We start from the raw sequence: 21,231 nt of genomic DNA, 5'->3' as shown, positions 1-21,231 counted from the left end.
GAATTCTGGGGCTGGAAGGGACCCCAGGAGATCATGGAGTCCACCCCCGCCTAAAGCAGGATCAACCCTAACAGGTCATCTCAGCTGTGAGTGTGTCAAGCCAGGACTTAATAAAAACCTCTAGGGACAGATGCACAATCTCAGGACTTGTTGTTTTGGAAGATACAGACTAACTTGGCTACCTCTCTGATAAATCTCAGGAGGCAAAACCGAATGAACTCAAAGCACCGTTGAGGAGGAATTCTTTCCTCCTTCGCTTTCCCATGGAAATGCTTGGACTGTCCTGAGTCAGTAGAAACAAGTTGACCTTTCACTGTCGCAAGAGGCATTCAGCTATGCCCGTTTGGGCTGGACGCTTAATATTCAGCTGAAATGGATTTGGCTGATGACACAATGAAGGAGCACTCTGTCTCGATCTCAGCCGTGGAATAGGCAGAAACGGTCTCGTGTCATTTTGCTGAGGTCCTGTCTTGTGGTGCTAGAGGATGACGTGGCAGTCAGTCTGTGCACTCTTTCACCATGGCATGTGGCTGTGGGGCATAGGATTGCAGTGCAACCACTAATGGTAGTGAAGCAGCAAAAACTCTCTTGGCAAGTTCTAGCTCAGGCAAAAAGGATTCTAAGGGTGCATCTCAAACAGCATTGTCATCTCAGCAGGAGTCACTTGTCTGACCAAAAGCTGTACCACCAATCAGACTGTTACTCCTGGCAAATACAGATCCAGAATGCTCGCCAGTGGCTGGAGTCAGAAACCCTTCAGACAGTCCATGGCGTATAATGTAACGTAAATCTTAAACCAGCCCAGGCAAGGTCCAGTGGTGTAGGTGTTGAAGATATCCAGAACTGGAAGTCTTGGCTCTTATTCCAGACTTCTGCCACTTATGGGATTTCATGCCAGGTACTAGGCGGCATATAGTTCTTTGTATCCCAAAGGGAGACCCACTTCACCCTGAGGAGTGGACATGACTTTTGTCTTTGCATGGGATCAAGCACAACTGCAAAACCAGTCCAATACTACTCTAGGTAAAGTTGACTGATCTAGGTCTAGGGTATTGTCTGCATTAAAAGTTTTGCAGGCACAGGTATATTGGCCAACCATTCTAACGTAGCTGCAACATACGATATAATGCCGGTATAGCTTACGCTAGTGATCTGACAAACTATGCTGGCATAAAAGTTCTTGTCAGTGTAGATATATCTATACTAGTGTTTATATTGATGTTACTCTGCTGGTATCATATGTGTCAGTTCTCCAACACTTATCCAGATGCCTCAGTAAAACACTTGTGTGAACACTACATTGTATGGCTATTGCATATGCAAGGCATTTTAAACAGATTCCTACTTTAACACCTCTTTCTTTAGGGATTTCATCATCATCATCATCATCAATAACCGTGGGCTCAGGACCCGTTGGTGTCTGCTGCCTCTTCTCACTGTTTCCTTCCATCTTTCCCTATCCAGTGCAAAGTGGCTTAGTTTCTGTAGACTAGCTCCACACCAATCTGCTGTATCCTCTGTTTTAGAGACTTGCTTTACTTTAAACTGGGCTTCTGATCTCTGCAGTCCAAGTTACAACTGTACAAAACATTCTGGCTACGTCTACACGTGCACCCAACTTCGAAATAGCTTATTTCGATGTTGCGACATTGAAATAGGCTATTTCGATGAATAACGTCTACACGTCCTCCAGGGCTGGCAACGTCGATGTTCAACTTCGACGTTGCTCAGCCCAACATCGAAATAGGCACAGCGAGGGAACGTCTACACGCCAAAGTAGCACACATCGAAATAAGGGAGCCAGGCACAGCTGCAGACAGGGTCACGGGGCGGACTCAACAGCAAGTCGCTCCCTTAAAGGGCCCCTCCCAGACACACTTTCATTAAACAGTGCAAGATACACAGAGCCAACAACTAGTTGCAGACCCTGTATATGCAGCACGGACCCCCAGCTGCAGCAGCAGCAGCCAGAAGCCCTGGGCTAAGGGCTGCTGCCCACGGTGACCACAGAGCCCCGCAAGGGCTGGAGAGAGAGTATCTCTCAACCCCCCAGCTGATGGCCGCCATGGAGGACCCCGCTATTTCGATGTTGCGGGACGCGGATCGTCTACACGTCCCTACTTCGATGTTGAACGTCGAAGTAGGGCGCTATTCCCATCCCCTCATGGGGTTAGCGACTTCGACGTCTCGCCGCCTAACGTCGATTTCAACTTCGAAATAGCGCCCAACACGTGTAGACGTGACGGGCGCTATTTCGAAGTTACTGCCGCTACTTCGAAGTAGCGTGCACGTGTAGACGCAGCTTCTGTGTCCAGGGCGTGAGAGGCATATCTTTGTTTCTGTTCTGATGATAAAAGGGCAGGCAAGTGGGATATCTTTGTGGCTGGGATGGTAAATTTAACTTCAACATTGTGGGGATTGAAACAAATTTGGTGCATTTGAAAGGGTTAACAAATGATCATCGGCCTGTGTGCTGTTTTTCTTTCTTTGTCTGCATCAGCAAAGAGTGATACTAGTTGGTCAGTATTGTTCCTGGTACCCCCTAGGCACTATGGGTATGCCAAGGACTGCCCCATGCCTCAAAGAGCATATTTCGGCAATAGACAAGTCAAAGTGTGAGAGAAGAGTCATCTTCCTCCATGCTGCAGAAAATGGATAGTCCAGATGTGCAGAGACTTGGCCAGGAGGACTGTATCTGTCATGACTGGGAACTGACATGAAATCTCCAGCATCCTATTCCAGTGCTGTAACGACAAGCTGACATTACTATACTCTTTTCCCTGGCTAATCCCCATGCAGAAACACAGTCTTTTTTCTGTATTGCATTAACACCTAGGCCAGGATTAGCGCCCCAGTCTACTCAGGGAGAATGTTTGTTTCGCTTTTGCCACCCCAGGTTGCAGGGTGAACGCTTTGAAATTAATTACATGAAAATGTCTGATCTGACTTTTTTTTGGCTTCCCAAAGCAGTTTTGTGCTTGAGCTGTGCCGGTGTCTCCCATGCAGCTGTAACCATTCCTGGCAAAGGGTGGAATTGATTTGTCTGGATGCAGCAACATCAGTCTTGCCATTTACTGTGTCCCATCGAATTAGGTGCCCTTGAAATCTGACCCAGCTACCTAACAGGATCCTGTACCCACCAAATGGCTATAACAGTCTTCTTTGCACTGAACATTGAGAACCAGCCTGGCTGAGGCTCTGGAGAATACTCACTAGGAGTGATCCTTCCCTAGGGTGGAGAGAGCAGGCTTGGTGACCTAATAAATTGCTTCCGCCTCTAATTTCGCAGGATATACTTTGGTGGCCGTAGCTTGGCCTCTAGTGGCCAGAGGCTGCAACTGTTCAGCAGAACCTTCTCTGCCTGAAAAAGCAGAGGCTTTGCTTCTGTGCCTCTAGGGATATGTTTACACTAGGGGGAAGATCGACCCAGTCGGGTTGATCCAGAGTTCCAGTTAGGTTGACCCAGAGTTTGAGTTCACATGCCTGGTGGCGATGTGTGAATTTGAGCTATTTGGGGTTGGCAGTCGACCTCTATGCTCTTCGATATCGTGAGGAGTTGGGGAAGTCGAAGGGAGAGTTTCTCCCATCAACCTCCCGCTGTGTAGACAGCCAGGTAAGTCCACTGTAGCTACGCAATTGCCATAGCTTGAACTGTGTATCTGCAATCGACTTACCTGCGTAGCGTCAACCAAGTCTGTGCCTGAGGATGATATCGGCATACTGATGTAGCACCCAGATGCCCCAGTGGAGACAAGGGTTTGGTCATGTGCTATAAGCTCACTTAGATGCTGCCCCAAAGGATAGCAAGGAAAGAGTAGCTGCCTTTGTCCTGGGCAGAGCATCCCCTGTTGTACATTTCTCTTCCTAGGCAAGGGACGCTGCTCCCACCGCACAGCTTAGGTTGAAGGGCTGGTGGGGAAAGAGGATGTGGCCCTAGCAGACAGAAACCTACATCGACTCCCTTCACTAAAATTTTCATGGGAGAAGATTCTTTGTAGAAGCAAAGAACCAAGCATACAGGATTGCCCTTCACAAGAGGGAAGAGGCTGTAATCCAGGGGTCAGTGAGCAGGGATACTAATGCCTGACTGAGTAGGGAGCATATGTTTTTCTAAGTTTTTTTTTTCTCCATCTCTCAGTGCACCTTTTGGTACTAACCTTGTTGCTTCCCAGCACTGGAGGCTGAGCTCTGCTCACCTCCGTGGCGTTCATGCTCTGTTCCCCTTTCTAATTCTCTCCCGTCCCCCTCTGCAGGAGTTATGAGGACATGCTGGTGGATGACGTAGTCCCTGATCAGTACTACTGGGCCCCACTGGCCCAACATGAGCAGGGCAGCCTGGCGAGCCTGGACAGCCTGCGGAAGGGAGGGCCCCTGCCAGCCAAGTGGCGCCAGCCAGAGCTACCTGAGGTGATTGCCATGCTGAGCTTCCAAATGGAGGCAGTGAAGTCCAATGCAGCAGCCTACCTGCAGCACCTGTGCTATCGCAATGACAAGGTGAAGACGGAGGTGCGCAAGCTGAAGGGTATCCCGGTGCTGGTGGGGCTGCTGGATCATCCCAAGAAAGAGGTGCACTATGGGGCTTGTGGGGCACTCAAGAACATCTCCTTTGGCCGAGACCAGGACAACAAGATTGCCATCAAGAACTGCGACGGCATTCCCGCCTTGGTGCGGCTGCTGCGCAAGGCCCGCGACATGGACCTCACGGAGGTCATCACAGGTAATGGGTGGGTTGGATATCCTGGCTGAGGAAGGGGACCTGTGCAGCGCTGGGGTCTCACCGGTGGCGTGTGCTCTGTCTCAGGGACGTTGTGGAATCTCTCTTCTCATGACTCCATAAAGATGGCCATTGTGGACCACGCGCTGCACGCCCTCACTGACGAGGTCATCATCCCGCACTCCGGCTGGGAAAGAGAGACCAACGAGGACTGCAAGCCGCGCCACCTAGAGTGGGAGCTGGTGCTCACCAACACTGCTGGCTGCCTTAGGTACACCAGAGTGGCAACTGGAGGGTGCTGTCTGAGGCTGGGGCACCATTGGCTGAGCTTTGCTTTACCTGCGATTCCCCTCCCACCTGGGGAGAAGGGTGGTTTCTTCTTCTTCACCATAGCTCGGTGGGGAGGAGACTCCTAGACTTAGTATCTGGATGAAGCAGAACTTGGTGTCCGTAGCGATGCTGGTGATGAGACAATACTGTTCTCTCCAATGCACAATTAGCCCCTCGTGTGCCTCTTTTGGCTTGTCTAGCCCTGTTGAGAGGGGCTGGGGTGGCTCAGCTTGGTGGGGAGCAGGAGCTTGGTTAGAGAGCACTCTAATCCTTGCGCTCTGAGCGGTGGCCACAATGTCCGTCTCGCCCTCCGACGCTCTCCTTCCTTTAGAAACGTGAGCTCTGAGCGGAGCGAAGCTCGTCGGAAACTGCGCGAGTGTGACGGGTTGGTGGATGCCCTGATGTACATTGTCCAGTCAGAGATTGGCCAGAAAGATTGCGACAGCAAGGTAACCAAGTCGTGCTGCACTAGATCCCGTAGAGTTTGATAATGGACTGATCTTCCTGTGCTTGGAAGGAAAGGCTGCTCCGAACTGTGTTCAAATGCTGGGCATTCAGCAGTTATGGAGCCCTTGGCTCTCAGAGCAGAGCATGTTCTGAGGATCAAGCAATGGGGAGGGGATCTGAAGTTTGGAAGGGGAGGTAACATTGGAATTGTCTTAAGCAAGGTCTTGAAGCATGGAGGTGTTGACTTTAAGCCAAGTGACAGTTCCCCTTCCTCCCTGTGACCTCCAAACCTTAACACCATCTCCTGTGGCCTTGAAGTATCAGATGACCAGTAAGCCAGGTGTGTGTCATTGTGAAGGACACTTCCCCCTTCCTCTCCCTTCAGTTGGTGGAGAACTGTGTCTGCCTGCTGCGGAACCTGTCCTACCAAGTCCATCGTGAGATCCCACATGCCGAGCGTTACCAGGAGGCTCCCCTTAACCCTGCCGGCAATGCTGGGCCCCACGCTGCCAGCTGCTTTGGTGCTAAGAAAGGCAAAGGTATGGCAGAGAGCCTGCACTTTCTTTCCTCCTCTTAGTGGGGACAGGTTTGGGGGTGGGGGAAGATGAGGCCTCTCACCATTGTGCTCTAACCATATCTAGCAAGAAAGCGAAATCACTGCTTGCCCCAAGGCTTCTTGTAATAGCCCTGAGACTGCCCTGCCTGCATCTTCAGCTCTCGGTGTTCAGGGCCCTGTGTCGGGTTGATGTGCTGTGTCATCAGGGAAGTGACAGAAGGATCTCCACTAACTTTAGGCTTTGCCCGTCTCCTTTTTTTTTTTTTTCTCCCTCCTCCTTGCTTTCCTGCAAAACCACCCTGCGATCCTGTTGGCATCTATCCTCTCCTGCTTCCTCTCTCCCCTGTCCTTCTCTTCGCTTCGCCAATAGACGAGTGGTTCTCCAGAGGTGAGTACGCTCTTGTCTTTTCCCTCTGAGGTGGTGGTTTGTTGAGTTCTCTCCTCTGCCCCCTTTCCAATGGGCCTATGGCGGGGGTGGATATTCACAACACTGGCTAAGGAACGTTCTGTGTAGAAGAGGCCCACACTGTGTCATAAGCCCAGCGGTGCTATTGCTGATTACACTTGCTCCAATTAGAAAGAATGAGGAGCTGGGCTGGGAGGAGGTGGAACAAGCTATGCTAATGCCTTGTATTCACAACTCTTATTAATCCTGAAGGCAAAAAACCTCTTGAGGAGCCCGGTGCTGATACGGTGGACTTTCCCAAAAGAACAAGCCCTGCAAAAGGTACACTCCCTGAGGCATTTGCTCAACCTTCCTCCCTCCTCCAGCTCCTGGTGATCGTACCTCAGACTCGATATAAGTGGCTTCTATATAATGAAGACTCCTTTTAGCAAGGGTGGAGACAGATGCAATCACACTGAAATGCTGCCGAGTGTAATGAAACTGTGACACCTGGCAATGCGGCACCTGAAAAGAGCTGCTCATACTTGGCTTATAAGAGGATGATGCGGTGCTCAGGGCACAAGCCTAGGACTTTGGGGTCAATTTCTTGCTGTGTCACACTACGATGTTGGGAAAGTAACAGCCTCAGCAACCAATCTGTACAGGCTACGGCAAAGCTCCGGTCGTGCTTCACAGGTCCTGCATTTCTCAGTGGTTATCGGATGCCTCACAGGGTTGCTGTGACCCTTCACACTGCCTCTTTGCTTTGTCTAGAGGCCAGGTCACAGCTTACTGAGCCATCCTCAACGCTGGCACAGCCAAAGGACTTGGATGAAACCCCTGTGTGAATCTGGCCCGTTTCCAGAAGCAGACTTCTTGGGGTGGTGGGGGGTGACCAGGCCTGCTCACTACTGTGGGTTTGTGGTCCAGGGACCCTGGGTAGTGGCAACTAGGTTTTTACCCTAGCCTGAAAACAGCAGCCTTTCCCCTGGGCCTCTTCCCCAGACACTCCCCCAGCACCTTCTCCCTGGAACCTCAAGCACACCTCCTCCTGTGCCTTTCACTTATCTCCTTCCCATTCCCTTACTTGTGGGGAAATGTTTTAAAGTAGCCCAGCTGGCCTTAATTGGCTGCTGGTGCTTTATTAGCCTGCTGCTTCAGGCAAGCTCTTAATTATCCACAGCTGCCTGCCTGCCTTGATTACATGGCAGAAGTCCTTGGCAGTTAGTTCAGGGGACAGAAAACCATTCACTCAGCTCCTGGTATGTCTGCCCTCCACCAAACTATAGTAGCCAGCTGCCCTGGGTCTGTCACAAGGGGTAACACGATGCTGTCTCACCAGAAATGTTGAGCATAAATACATTGAAGATTGAGTTTCTCTGGTACTATGCTGATTTGGGGTGTGTGGGGAAGAACAGGTAAGCACTTTGGATGAGGGCAGCCACACATGACCTGAGTGTGGTAAAGGCTGTACTAGTTCTACCTTTTTCATGGCAATAGTCCAGTAGCTCCTGTTAATTTTAAACTTTCCTGCTGTGCAGTACAATTGCACAAGTGATATTGGCAAGTGCTCTGGATTCTTTTGAAAGCAGGAAGATTTTGAGAACGTTGCCTCTTTTGTAAAACAAATACTGTGTGTTAATCCGGAAGAGCTGCAGGCATTCAGAACTCAAGCTGATTGGGAAGGGTACAGGGTTTGAAACCCACAGTGGAAAGCTTTTTTGAAAAATTCAAAGAACTCCAATTTTTTTTTTGAACAAACATCTTTGTCTTTTCCTCCCTGTTTCCCCACTGGAAAATGGAGGTGGGGAGAAATAAACCTGAGCTTCATTTTTGTGAAAATTTAGAAACCACTTCTTCCCGAAGCATTGGCTTTCAAAAAGGCCGACTTTTCCTCCAGTGACACTCCACCAGACCTCCTCCAAATAAAGGAATGTGTGCTCAGGAGACTTCATCATGCTCAAATGCTGGGTACACAAGTCTTGTTCGGTAAAGCGCGTCGCAGGACTGGAGATCAAACCCCTCCGACTAGTCCTATTGCCTAGATGTTTCTGCCGCCTCAGCATTTCTAGTTGGTCTGGTTTGCAGACCTGTTCTGCAGAGTTGTGGGTGTGTATGGAACACTGGAGTGTCCCTGGTGTGCTCATGTGTGGGCGGGAAAGGCTCTTTAGTTGCCTGAACTAGTTCTGTTGGTGCTAAAAGTGTCTGCTGGTGTTGACAGTTGTTATCCCTCTTTTCCCTGTATCAAACCACTGCTTTGAGCAGTCCAAATGTCCTGGAGGTAACGGTGTAAGAGGACTGTCTTAAAGGGACATTCCACATCAAATATTATAAAGAGCAAAGTTTAGCCAAGACCTTTTTAGATTGCAGAGTTATTGTAGCGACTCTTGTTTTGCTGCTAGAATTGCAGTCACGCTGCTTGGTTCACCAAAGTAACTGTCTGGGCCAGTGCTGGAGTGCTAGCCCCGGTGTTATGGTGCAGGTCTCCAGTGCTATCAGGCGATGGTTTAAAACAATTCTGGCCTCCTTCGAGAAGTCAGGGGGAGGAGGAGCGGCACACCAATGCTTTGGATTAGTTGTCTAATTACTTGATAGGCCATTGTTTACATTTGGATTTTTAACAAACCTCTCAAATAACCCCTATCTTGTTACTCCTGGTTTTGCTTTCTAGGGTATGAGCTCCTCTTCCAACCAGAGGTAGTCCGGATATATATCTCACTGCTGAAGGAGAGCAAGACCCCTGCCATCCTCGAGGCCTCCGCGGGAGCCATCCAGAACCTGTGTGCTGGTCGTTGGACGGTTAGTAACTTCGTGCGCGAGACAGAGACTAGGAATCTGATCTTTGAAAACGAGGAGATAATGGAGACTTAAATCTGGGTGGGGCGAGGGCACGGCAGAAAGGAGGGGTCAGTCCTGGCCCCACCGTTCTAGTCTTGTAGCCAGGATATCATGTGAGGAAACTAAATTGAAGCTGCCCAATAGTATGGACACAAAATAGACAATGTTTTTTTCAAAGTTCTGGAACTCGAATGTCAAGCTGCTCTCATTCTGTACAGTATAACTCGTGCTTTCCAGCATCACCATGACATCAGAGCTCCTGTAGGAGCCGTATCCTACTCCCAGACTCATTACTGGGGACAGCCACATATCAAGACCCAGGTAATCTCATGGAGAGAGTCTAGTTGAAATTGTAGCGCACAACCCTCTCTCCGGAGCCATGCCTGGGCACTCCCTCAGCATCAGTGCCAACGACACCCCTTCTGCACAACATCTTCAGCCATCTGTGTCCTACGTATCTACTCTCTCAATTGCTGGTGGATAATATGAGTGATTGCATAAGCCAGTGGTAAGCCTCATGCAGGACTGCTGAGCTGCTCCTGCTCTAGGAGGTGAGGGACAGGAGATGGGAATCCTTTTTGTTTTTGTAAGTCCACCCTCCACTTAATGACAACTTTCTCTAGTGATGATTGGTTGAGTTGCCCATAACCACACAGTGGATTGTATTCTGGCTCAAGGTCTCTAGGACAAGAACTGTCTCTTGCCATGCGCCAACGCAGTGGACTGCTGGACTAGTTGAGGCCTCTGCCATGCTCTTGCGATGCAAATGTCAGTCACTGGTTCTTTCCAGCAGTGTATCTTGTCTCTGTGGTCAGTTGGTCCGTGTCAGATGAAGGTGTGAGATGTGCCACAATGGATGGCTCTTTATGAATGGTCCCAGAGGGAGCTTCGTCCTGCCCCTGGGTGTGCCCGGGGCACGTGCTCTGAGCTACTGCAACTTACCCATCTGTCATGGTGGTATTTGCAGTGCAGCTGTGGTTCCCTTGATTGCTGAGCAAGTGGTTAGTTTGCACTGTTTAAGTCAATTGAGGCAGAACCTGGTCTTTCCTATGCTGTTTCATCAGAGGGACTCCTGTCCTGCTAGTTTCCAGGCAGGGCGACCCAAGTCTCTCTGCTGGGGTGATTTAGCCATTATATGAGCCCTGACTGAGAACAACCTCCTAGCCCAAGTACTCCATGGAAGCCTGTGAAGCACAGATCAGCTAAGAAACTACTTTGTTCTGCTCTAGCACAGCTGATTAGGTTGCTTGGGGGCGTTGCCCAGCTTGGTAACATCTGGTATTGAAAAGGCAACACTAGTCTGCATGGTTGGGATGATTCCCATGGGCCTACTGGGGAGGACCCTCGTTGCATGGTGTGGGTGTGCGCGGGGGAAAGGTGTGGCTCAGCAGAAGCATGGCTAGGGTTGGGTGCTAGCAATGGTGATGAAGGGGAAGGCATAATGTTGTCAGTGGGGCCCTCCTCACCTGCCTTCTCTGGTAACCCGTTGGCTCCCTGCTCTCGTCTCTGTGCAGTATGGCCGGTACATCCGCTCGGCGCTGCGCCAGGAGAAGGGGCTCTCTGCTATTGCTGACCTCCTGACCAATGACAGCGAGCGGGTCGTGAAAGCAGCATCTGGAGCCCTGCGCAACTTGGCCGTGGATTCCCGCAATAAAGAGCTGATAGGTAAGAACTGTGGAGGTGATGCCTGCTCTGTAGCTGCTTCTCCCCCCTTCCTCCTGCATGCCACCCTACCACAGAGGGCATCTCTTCTCTTCGTGTCAGCCCAGCATCGGCTTTCCTTGCCACCTGGAGCGTATTGTGATTCTCATTGTTCCTTTGGAAACTGCTCACTTTCATTCCACCCCTCTCGCCCAACCACGTCTAATATGAGGTAGGAGGTGCTGTGCTATCTTCCAGCGTGTCTCCAGTAGGCTAAAGGGAGGGAGAAACGCCTCGGAACCTACTCGTAGCCAAACACGTGTCATCTGTCCATGATGAGCCTCTTGCGCCATCTTCCCTCTTGTGTGGCTCCACCAACTCATCTGTCTGCTCAGTGTTCCTCATGCCTTCTGGTCCAGCTGTGACTGACTCTCACCTGCTCCCAATCCAGGGAAGCATGCCATCCCCAACCTAGTGAAGAACCTGCCAGGTGGACAGCAGACCCCAGCCAAGAACCTGTCTGAAGATACAGTAGTGTCAATCCTGAACACCATCAATGAGGTCATCGTGGACAACCTGGAGGCAGCAAAAAAACTGCGAGAGACTCAGGGCATTGAGAAGCTGGTGTTGATCAACAAATCAGGGTAAGTGTGCCCTGGGGGGCAGGGGAGGGGTGTGCTGGAATCTCACCTGAATCTTCCTGCTCCTGCTCCTCACCCGCTTTCTGCTCATGCGTGACTAAGGAGGGATTGGATATTGAGCCATGCTGCGTCCTCATCATGCTGTTTTCAGGAACCGATCAGAGAGGGAAGTCCGAGCCGCTGCCCTAGTCTTGCAGACAATCTGGGGGTATAAGGAACTGCGAAAGCCACTGGAGAAGGAAGGGTGGAAGAAATCTGACTTCCAGGTACCTGATGTGGCTGGGAAGCTGGTGGTGGTCAGGGGTTTTCAGAAGCTGGGTAGAGACGAGATCCCTGGTGTTGGGAGAGGATCTCCACTTGGCCCTTCAGCACGTTTCTAATAATGCTTCATGTTTAGAACCCTTTCCTGTTGCTTCTGGACCAGTGTTTCCTGTAAGCTGAGTGCTTGGGTGGCGACTCTCTTGAACCTTTCCCTGGCCAGCTGCTTACTGGGGTTGCTGTGTATATGCCATTGCACCCACAGCCAGCAGCATGGATTTCTATGGCGGTGCACATCTGCACATACATTAATGTACATAACAAAACTTATTCTGCCCAGGGGTAGGAAAAAATAGAAGGAATCTGTTCTGGTCCCAAGCTGGCCCTGTCTTCCTGTTGTACCCCACAGCATTGCTGTGTCCAGTAGCACTGGCCTGGGACTTTGGACATCTGGGTTCAGTTCCCAGATATCTGACCAGGAAACTCTAGAGTTATCAGGTACCAGTGTTTGCCCTCTGATGCCCTATAGCATCTTAAACTGGGTTGGTGAGCCCAGGTGACTTCAGTTCTCTCTCCCTCACCTTGGTCAAGTCATGTGGTGCCAGATACATGGGGGCCAGCAGGTCCTGCTCTCACTGAGGCTGGTGAGGTCCTTGATTTCAATAGCTACTGTTAGGTGCTGAGCACTCTGGGCAATCTGGCTACACTGATAGGAACAGGTCTTAAAATTCTGACCTTAATGCCTGTTGCAGATGCCTGTTTTTATAGAGGGGGAAGGGCACTTCCTGCCTTTCCATTGGGTGGTCTTCATTAGCATGAGATCAGTACCTGGATTCCACCTCCGCATGCAAGTTCCTGTATGAAACTAACCTTTCCCCTTGACAAATTGCTATTCTCACACCACCTTGTAAAAGTCATAATGCAAAGAAACTTGCTCACCAGGTCAAAGCTTGTCTTTCACTGCGTCTTGCACCTCACCCTGGCCAGCTGCTTACTGGGGTTGCTTTGTACATGCCATTGCCCTGTCTTCAGCTGCTGGAGGGCAGTGCATCCATTGGTACACATTCTGATGTGGCTGAACTCCTGCGATACAAGGGATCTGTATGTTTGTGATATGTGGGGTCACAGATGTTACAAGGCCCTCTCCTCTTTCAGGTGAATCTAAACAATGCCTCTCGGAACCAGGGAGGCAACTCCTTCGATGACAGCACCTTGCCACTCATTGACCGGAACCAAAAAGCAGGTATATCGCACTGCTGCCTATAGACAGCCAGGCAACGCTTCCAGGTCTGCTGGGTGAGAATGTCCAGCAGCACTCCTTCCAGTTCAGTCCAGTCGTGCCCTCTGACCGAGTATATTCAGATTGCTTCAGTCGCTTTTGCTGAGGACACGTTGCTCATTGTGGTTAATGGGTTCCCTGGGCTCAGCGAGTTTTTTTTCTCTGCCTCATTCTTGGTGGTTCCCTGGGAGCTGTTTGCTGAGTGCCTTTGGCAGTGAGTCTGTGCTCCAAACTCAGCATTTATTCCCCCCTCTGTCTAACTCTTGAATTTAATTCTTACACCAGCCCTGTCACAGGGTGATCAGATTTACTTGCCCTGCATTCCACGTATGACGGGCTTCTGAAGAGCCTGGGGTACATCTGCTGGGGCTCAAGGCTTCAGCCCCTTGGGAGGTGCCTGAGGCTCAGGACTTCAGCCTTGCTCATGCTGAAGCTCCAGGTCCCAGCAGGCATGCTGTGAAGGGCAGAAGCTCTGAGGACACCTGCGCCCCCTCCCCCTACCCAACACAAACACCTCACCCTGCCACAAGGTAGAGGTTCCAAACACTTCTTTCCCCCATCCTGCTATGTGGAAAATGTGGGACGGAGGAGCTCCGAGCTGTATCTGAACAGTGGAAGAGCTGCATGTGCCTTGTGAGCCGGAGTTTGGCCTCCGATGCCCTATAGCACCTTAAACTGGGTTGGTGAGCCAGGTGGCTTCACCCCAAGCTGAGGTGATTCTTGCCTGCCTGGGTGTGCCCTAAGCAGTAAACCAGCTGATCTGCTGCCTCAGGGTTGCCTGGCTGGGTGAATACCCTGGGGGCCTGGTGTCTGAAACTTATATTCCCCCCCCTCTCTAGATAAGAAATCCTCCCGAGAGGAGATCCAGATGAGCAACATGGGACCAGGTAGGAAACTGGCAGCTGGCTTCATGGCACAGACAAACCGATTGGAGCACACGGACAGGAGTAGCTCTGGTCTAAGCAGCAGGTCATGTTCTAGGCTGATGTAAATAACGTAGTGGGAGAAAATGTGTAACAGGTCAGGCAAGTTGGTTGTAAATAGCTTTTGGCCTCATGAATCCAGTACAGTGGTGCTGACAGCCACCATGGCCCTAGGGCAAGGAGAGGGGGGACGGATGGCTCTGTGCCTGGAGGGCGGGGCCAAGAGCAGAGGGGGTGGGGCCAAGAGCAGTCAGCTCTCAGCATTGCCCTGCTAGCAGTGCTTGATCCTCTTCCGTTCTGTCACAGCCGTGCACAGCTGAAGCGGTGCTGCCGTAGCTTTTCAAAGAGGCCTAGAGCTTTGGCTGCTGCTGCCAAAGTACCAGTGGTGGTGGCTGGAGCGCTGGGCCCCTTTGAAACGCCGGGCCTGGAGGCAACTGCCCCGTTTGCCCTGTTCTGTCAGCAGGCTTGATCTAGGCGTGCCCGTCTAAGCCCCCAGCTGCTGTCGTGGAGATCTCTCACTTATCCTGTGTCCTCCCCCTAATCCAGAGAACAACTATTCCACACTGAACGAGAGAGACCACAACAGGACCCTAGACCGATCTGGGGACTTGGGTGATGGGGAGCCACTGAAGGGAGCACCACTGATGGTAAGCCATGCTAGATGGTGAGTCTCCTTCGTCCCCTGCTACCTACGATGTGCCGTATAGGACCACAGAAGCCTGGGGTGGTGGGGTGGGAAGGCTCTTGACCTAGGTGGTCAGGACAGGCAGACTGGATGATGGATACTTGTTGGCCTGCATGTGTTTGAAAGGAGCCACGAAGAGGACCAGGGCTTTCTCAGGTGACTGTGTTTGTGCTTTGTCCCATCTTCTGCCTGGACAGACCCAACCTTCCCCGTCCCCTGCCAGTCTATCAGGTTCAGCCTCCCTCTCTCCCTTCCTGTGTCATGCATCCTTCCCCATGTCCTACTAACAATGTGTGTCTGCAGGAAGATGAAAGGCAGGAATCCTTGCATGAGGAGGAGGATGACTCGTTGGCCTATCCCCCTATGGTATGTCCCAGACTCCCTCTGAGTCTCCTGCTCACGTACGCCAGGAAGCTGAAGGATAACCTTCTGAGGCAATCCCGTGGTGCTTGGCTATTCAAATCACACTCTAGTCCAGATCCCAATCGCTTGCTGAAACATGACCATGATCTTGGTTGATTTATTTTGCTGGGGGTGCATTGTGTTCCTGCTTGACAGCAGTGCTCTGTCCACCTGGTGTTGACTTGGTCTCATTTTTCTCTCCACAGCAGAAGATCTAGTCTCCTCCCTGCCTCCACTCAGTATGGGTTTATAGTACGTTATATACGACTTTTTGTGGTGGAATGGACTGATTTTTTACCTTATTTTTGCTGGACTGTTTGTGCCAACTATCCAGCCAAATGATTGGCCCTCTGCACCCCTTCTGCCTGGGGTGGGGGACTTCCGGACAGGGCCCCCTCACTCCCTTCTGTAGATGGCTGCACCTTGATCCTTGGATGCCTTTTATCTTTCCCTCCAAGAGCAACTCTTGCAGACCAAATACTTCTGATGGCTCTCACCGGACCAGTTAAGGCAGACTCTTCAAGGAACTCCTCCTGACATTCCCGACTCCAGAGCACACGGTGGAGCTCGGTGGGGCCCTGTTGTCCCAGGACTATGTTTTCCTTTGAGACATCAGCTCTGCTCATGGAGACGGGGGGATCAAAGGCCACTGCCTTCTTCTCTTAGTCTACAGAATATATTTTTGTGTGGTCACTTGGCAACAGAGGATGCCGGGAATACAGGAACATTCCAGGCAGTGGTGATGGGAGGGGTGGGGACTGGCAGTTGCTGGGAAGGTGGGTGGGGGTGGGAATCATGAGACAGGAGTATCATGATTGATGACATTGGAATGCCAGATGGCAGGGGTCTGTCCTGAGCTGACTTCTGTTCGGTTGGCCTGTCCCTTCTTGGAGGAGGGATGTGTAAATGGATGTGCGAGGGTGAGGACTGGGCCAGGTTGTGTCCTGCTTTCTAGTGGGGCCTAGGAGTGTGTTCATGCAGATTAGGTTGTTCGAGGGGGGGAAGTAACAGAGAGGAGCCAGCCTGGGAGAAAATGAAAAGGATGAGGGGGAGAACCCTGGTATGTTGCACAGACGGGGCTGGCTCTCGGATTGGAAGAGAATGTGGGGTTTTCTTTAAGGGTTGCACGGTTTTGTTAACTGTCCTAAGTCTGAGGTGCCATGGCTTGGGTGGTGGATTGGGATGGGTAGGAAGTGAAAACTGACGACTATCCCCATCCCATACGCATCGGGTGAATGCAGCAGCGTCTGTCGGTCTCTCGACACGTGCCTTTCTTTGCCACTGTGAAACAGTTTCTTCCAACTTCTAGGTGCTCTTGCTTGTTAGGAGGAGTATGTTTTTGGATTTAAGGGGTTGGGGGATCTCTGGCTCCTGGTCTCCTCCCCACTTGAGATTCTGGCCTTACTGTGTTGATAGTTGGATTTCTAGGAATGGTTGGGCTGAAGGAGATAGAGAGGCTCCTTTGTCCTACTTAAATCTTCATTGAGGTGAGGTGGAGAAGGGAGAGCACAATCCACCTACATGGAATGGCCTGTTGAGACTAGAAAGCTTCAGGAACTCGCTTGAGAACAGCACGGGGTCTTGGCCTCCTCATTCCAGCCTGCCAGGTGGGAGGGGAAACAATGGGTGCTCTGTCTTTTTGCCTCCCTAAGGAGGATAATCTGAGCCCCTCTCCTGTACACAGTGTAACTGGAAGCCTCCCCCTAGGCCACAAACTGGACCTGGGTTGCTCTAGGCTTGTGTGCTCAGGTGGGATCCTCATTTTTCCTCCGCACTGTCCATGCACTACACAACGGGAAGGTCTGAGCTGGAAGATCTCTGTGCCTCTCTAACCCAACCTCTGTCGCTTCCAGCCTCTCCTTTGGAAGGAACTGAAGTACAAATCCAAGCTGTCTTTCTGGGGCCTAACTCTTATGTATGTAAAATGCTAATTTCCTTTTTAAATTCCAGATTGAACCAAAAACTCCTCCTTCCCCTCAGACTGCTTTTAGCGCCTGCAGCGGGGAACCAATAACTGACTGTTCTGCTCTCTTCTGCATCCCGTGTGCTGGGGTGTGGGAAGCCTGTTCTTTGTCTGATTCCTGCGCGTGCTCTTGTAATGCTTTTAAAACAAAATGATTTTTTATATAAATAAAGTTTTTAAAGTGCGTATCGGGGGAAAAGTGGTGTTGCTGCTTCAGAGTGGGCTCGAGGCTTGTGCTAGCGCAGGGCAAAGCAGCCTGCGGTTGGCCCTCTGGTAGGATCACATATGGGGAATCCTAACACTAGGTTAACCCCTTAATGTTTGCCTGTGATGTAGGGTGCATTGTATGCTGTAGCTGGGGTGTCTAAGATCACACAAGAAGGGTATGAAAGCTCAGGGGATTGAACTGGGATAGCAAGTCCTAGGCTAGTGCTGTAAACGCTGAGCCTGCCTGTTGCTGTTATCTGCCAGTTGATTGATTGAACACCAAGCAACAGGCCCTCTGTTATAAAGGTCTCTGTGTCCAGTCCCCACCACCATCACTAAAGTGCACAGCAATCATGTGTTGCCACTGTTGACATTGCTTTGGCCATAGGGCTGTTTCACACGGACTAGGCCAGATTCACGAATCCCAGCAACAAGAACTTGTTCCCTTGTGGGCTCCGCCCTCGGACTGATTATCATCTCAGACTTTTGCTAATGGAGGCAGCACGTAGATGACAGGTGGTGAAGCTGGCGCCAGCCTTCTCCAGCACACTGGCATTGGTGTGCAGTACTTCAGCACCAAAGGAGGACTCTGCTCAAGAGTGCCGCCGTTGCCCCCTGGTACTTGCAAAGGGTATAAGCACTCGGCACTGCTCTTGTTCCCTGGTGCCACATAAGAGAAAAAGACAGATGGAGGTAGATCCCCAACCAGATTTGTGCACTGGAACACAGCACACAAGACAGCCACATTATGGCCTGCACCGTTCACTTCAGCTCTGAGGAGGAGCTAGTCGCATCTGGTATCGGGCAGTTTCTCTTTTTGGTCAGGGAGGTTTTGGAGGTGGAACCATTTGGCATCAATGAACAGCCCATGACACACTGAAGCTCACTAAAAGCCAACAGGCAACTGTTATGAACCCCTATGCACCAACACTGGATGCCGATGAAGAGGTAAAAAGTTTCTGCTTTCAGCTGGAAACCATTTTATCAGAGACCCGTAAAAAGAGATCATACGTCTGGGGAATTTCAATGCACATAGTGGATGAGACTCAGACCTGTGAAAAGGAACAATCAGGAAAGCAGGAGCTGGCAAAGGTAACTCATGCAATTCTGTTCTTGAGGACAAGTTCAAATCATCCTGGAGACAGCCACGGTCAAAGCACTGGCATCTTGACTATATCATAGCTTGTGCCAAAAATTGCAATGACTTATTTCTTATAAAAGCAATGACAAGTGCCAATGATTGCTGGGCTGATCATCACCTCATTCAATCCACAGTTAAAGTGGAGACTGCAAAAGAAGCAGGTCAGGCTCAAGCTGAAGGTTCAAGACCTGAAGGACCTTATTAAGTGTGACCACTTGGAAGCAGTCTAAGAAGAAAAGCTTCCATCAGAGTTTCCAGAAGAAATTTAAGGAACACTGGAGCCAGCTGAAAGCAGTAATCCACAGTGCCTCTGAGGAAACCACAGGCTACCCAACCAGAAAACATCAGGCCTGGTTTGACAAGAATGAGGCTGAGAGCGCGCACCTCATCAGGGAGAAGAGAATGACAAAAATTTGGCATGGGCTCCTCTCTTTGTATTCCAAAGCGAGGGCTGAAGTCCATCATAAAATCAGACAGCTCAAGAATAAATGCTGGACTGAGAAAGTAAAAACTCCGTCTCATGGACATCCACAATACACGTGGTTTCTTCAGTGCCATTAAGACTGTTCATGGGTCAGCTTGTTACGGCATGAATCTCCTTCACACTAAGGATGGAACCAAACTTGTGAAGGACAATGAAGCCATCAACTGTTGCTGGAAAGAACATTTTGAAGATCATCTTAACTGCAACTCCCTGGTTGCAGATGAAGCCTTTGAGCGAATCCCACCAAACCTCCTCAGGATGAGTGTGAAGACCTTCCCAGTTTGCATGAGGTACACTGTGCCATTAAGCAGATCAAGAACTAGGTAGCACGTCCAGGTGGGATCCTTGCAGAAATTGTAGAACAATACTCCAGAGCTAATTCAGCAGCTTTACCTGCTCATCCTTCATCCAGATTTTAAGGATGAGATACCCAACGAAATGAGGGATGCCCTAATTGTCTCCCCCTTCAAGGGGATAAAGTGGACTGTGGAAACTATCATGGTATCTCTTTCCTTTCCACTGCGGGCAAAGTTTTGGCACAGATCCTTGCAACTCACCTTCTGCCCCTGCTAGAAGAAATTTTACCAGAATTAGCATGGTTTCTGTTCATGTTGTGGAATTGTAGAGATGATCTTCACAGTACAGCAGCTGCAAGAAAAGCATCAGGAGCACAACTGACCACTGTATATGACTTCCATTGATCTAACTAAAGCTTTTGATTCAGTGAATTGCCATGCTCTTTGGACTGTACTTTCGAAAATTGGATGGCTTGATAAATGTGCTGTAAAGTTGCTTCACAACAACATGGAAGTGACTGTTCTGAGTACAGTGACTGTCCCAGAGCAAATCTTTCGAAGTATAAACAAGCATCAAACAGGGCTGCATCGTTGCCCCAACCATGGTTGCAATTTTTATTGCCATCATGCTTTACCTAACAGCTGGGAAGTTCCCAGCTGGCACTGAAATAATTTACAGTGATGGAAAGCTGTTCCTACTTAGCTGAAAGTTGAGAGTAAGATCTCCACCACACCTATGGTTGAACTTCAGTATGCACAGTTTTTGCCCACTCTGGCCGTGTCTACACTAGCCCCAAACTTCGAAATGGCCACGCAAATGGCCATTTCGAAGTTTACTAATGAAGCTCTGAAATGCATATTCAGCGCTTCATTAGCATGCGGGCGGCCGCGGCACTTCGAAATTGACACGCCTCGTCCCAACAGGGCTCCTTTTCGAAAGGACCCCACCTACTTCAAAGTCCCCTTATTCCCACATGGGAATAAGGGGACTTCAAAGTAGGTGGGGTCCTTTCGAAAAGGAGCCCTGTTGGGACGAGGCGTGTCAATTTCGAAGTGCCGCGGCCGCCCGCATGCTAATGAAGCGCTGAATATGCATTTCAGAGCTTCATTAGTAAACTTCGAAATGGCCATTTGCGTGGCCATTTCAAAATTTGGGGCTAGTGAAGACGTAGCCTCTGAGAGAGACCTTCAAACAGTAGACCCCCACGTTGCACAGACTTGACATGCGCTTTTTATTAATGTGAGTTGAGTTGTGGCTTGGGTGTGCCTCAGGAAGGGGGAGGAGCAGCTGGATGTGCTGCAGGATGAAGGCAGCAGAAGAGGCTCTTAGACTTGGTCTGCCCTTGTTTCCTACCCCTCTCCGCCCTGCTTTCTGAGGGATGCAGATTTCCCACCCTCCCACCACCCGGACAGTTGGGCAGAGACTCTGCACATGTACACGCATGCCCCTCCCCCCCCCCTGCCTTTAACAAAGAACCTGCCCGTGTGGCACACCACCCAGAGCTCATCTGCACTGCCAGTCCCTGGCACTGCAGTTCCTCTTGCCTCATGCAAGCCAGAGGGTGCTGCCAGGCCAGGCCTAGGCTGCATCCCCCGAGTGACCCAGAAATGAGGGAGGCCTCAGCGGCATGCGCTTTCCAGGTGTGGAGAGGTGCAGCTCCGCAAGGGTCAGCGTGAGACCGGACATGGGGATGAAGTTTGCTTCTAGGGTGAAGGGGTGGTCTGGCACCAGCTCGGCCTGGGGCTTTGCTCCCCAGGACATCCTCTGGGCTCCACTTCTGCCTCCCAGCTCCTGCCAATTGGGCCCCTGCATCCTCCCCACGTCCTGCCCTGAGTTCCCCTATAGGTCCCCTCATCTACCCCCCAGAGCCCCTGGGACCCTCCACCCAGGTCCTGAGTCCCTGCAATCCTCCTTCACTGCCCCACTGGCACCTCCTGCAGACACATCCCCCACCCCCACACACACACCTTTCCCTAGAGCTCCTAGCCTCGCTGCTGCCAGGAATTCCCCTGGCCCCAGCGGCTCCCTGGGGGTGGAGCT

The 21,231-nt window shown here is 50.8% G+C and overlaps 1 protein-coding gene across 4 annotated transcripts in view; it reads left to right on the top strand.

Moving 5' to 3' along the window:
- CTNND1 (catenin delta 1) overlaps positions 1-17,248 on the top strand; it is a 50,506-nt gene extending 33,258 nt beyond the window's left edge. For 2 of the 4 annotated variants that reach the window (XM_074998083.1, XM_074998084.1), the window contains 15 exons: positions 4,254-4,717; positions 4,802-4,985; positions 5,376-5,493; positions 5,877-6,030; positions 6,418-6,435; positions 6,706-6,774; positions 9,104-9,231; positions 10,785-10,935; positions 11,363-11,555; positions 11,704-11,818; positions 12,966-13,053; positions 13,929-13,976; positions 14,559-14,659; positions 15,001-15,063; positions 15,306-17,248. In XM_074998083.1, coding sequence (XP_074854184.1) covers positions 4,254-4,717; positions 4,802-4,985; positions 5,376-5,493; positions 5,877-6,030; positions 6,418-6,435; positions 6,706-6,774; positions 9,104-9,231; positions 10,785-10,935; positions 11,363-11,555; positions 11,704-11,818; positions 12,966-13,053; positions 13,929-13,976; positions 14,559-14,659; positions 15,001-15,063; positions 15,306-15,317 — 1,906 coding nt within the window. In that variant the 3' untranslated portion in view covers positions 15,318-17,248. The remainder of the gene's footprint in view (positions 1-4,253; positions 4,718-4,801; positions 4,986-5,375; positions 5,494-5,876; positions 6,031-6,417; positions 6,436-6,705; positions 6,775-9,103; positions 9,232-10,784; positions 10,936-11,362; positions 11,556-11,703; positions 11,819-12,965; positions 13,054-13,928; positions 13,977-14,558; positions 14,660-15,000; positions 15,064-15,305) is intronic. The other 2 variants (XM_074998085.1, XM_074998086.1) reach the window with 2 other exon arrangements.
- The last annotated feature ends 3,983 nt before the right edge of the window (positions 17,249-21,231 follow it).

This window comes from Carettochelys insculpta, chromosome 6, assembly GCF_033958435.1.
Source record: "Carettochelys insculpta isolate YL-2023 chromosome 6, ASM3395843v1, whole genome shotgun sequence".
Lineage (NCBI taxonomy): Eukaryota > Metazoa > Chordata > Testudines > Carettochelyidae > Carettochelys > Carettochelys insculpta.
The sequence above is the reverse complement of the archived record's forward strand: the minus strand, read 5'-3'. Positions and strand labels throughout refer to the sequence as shown.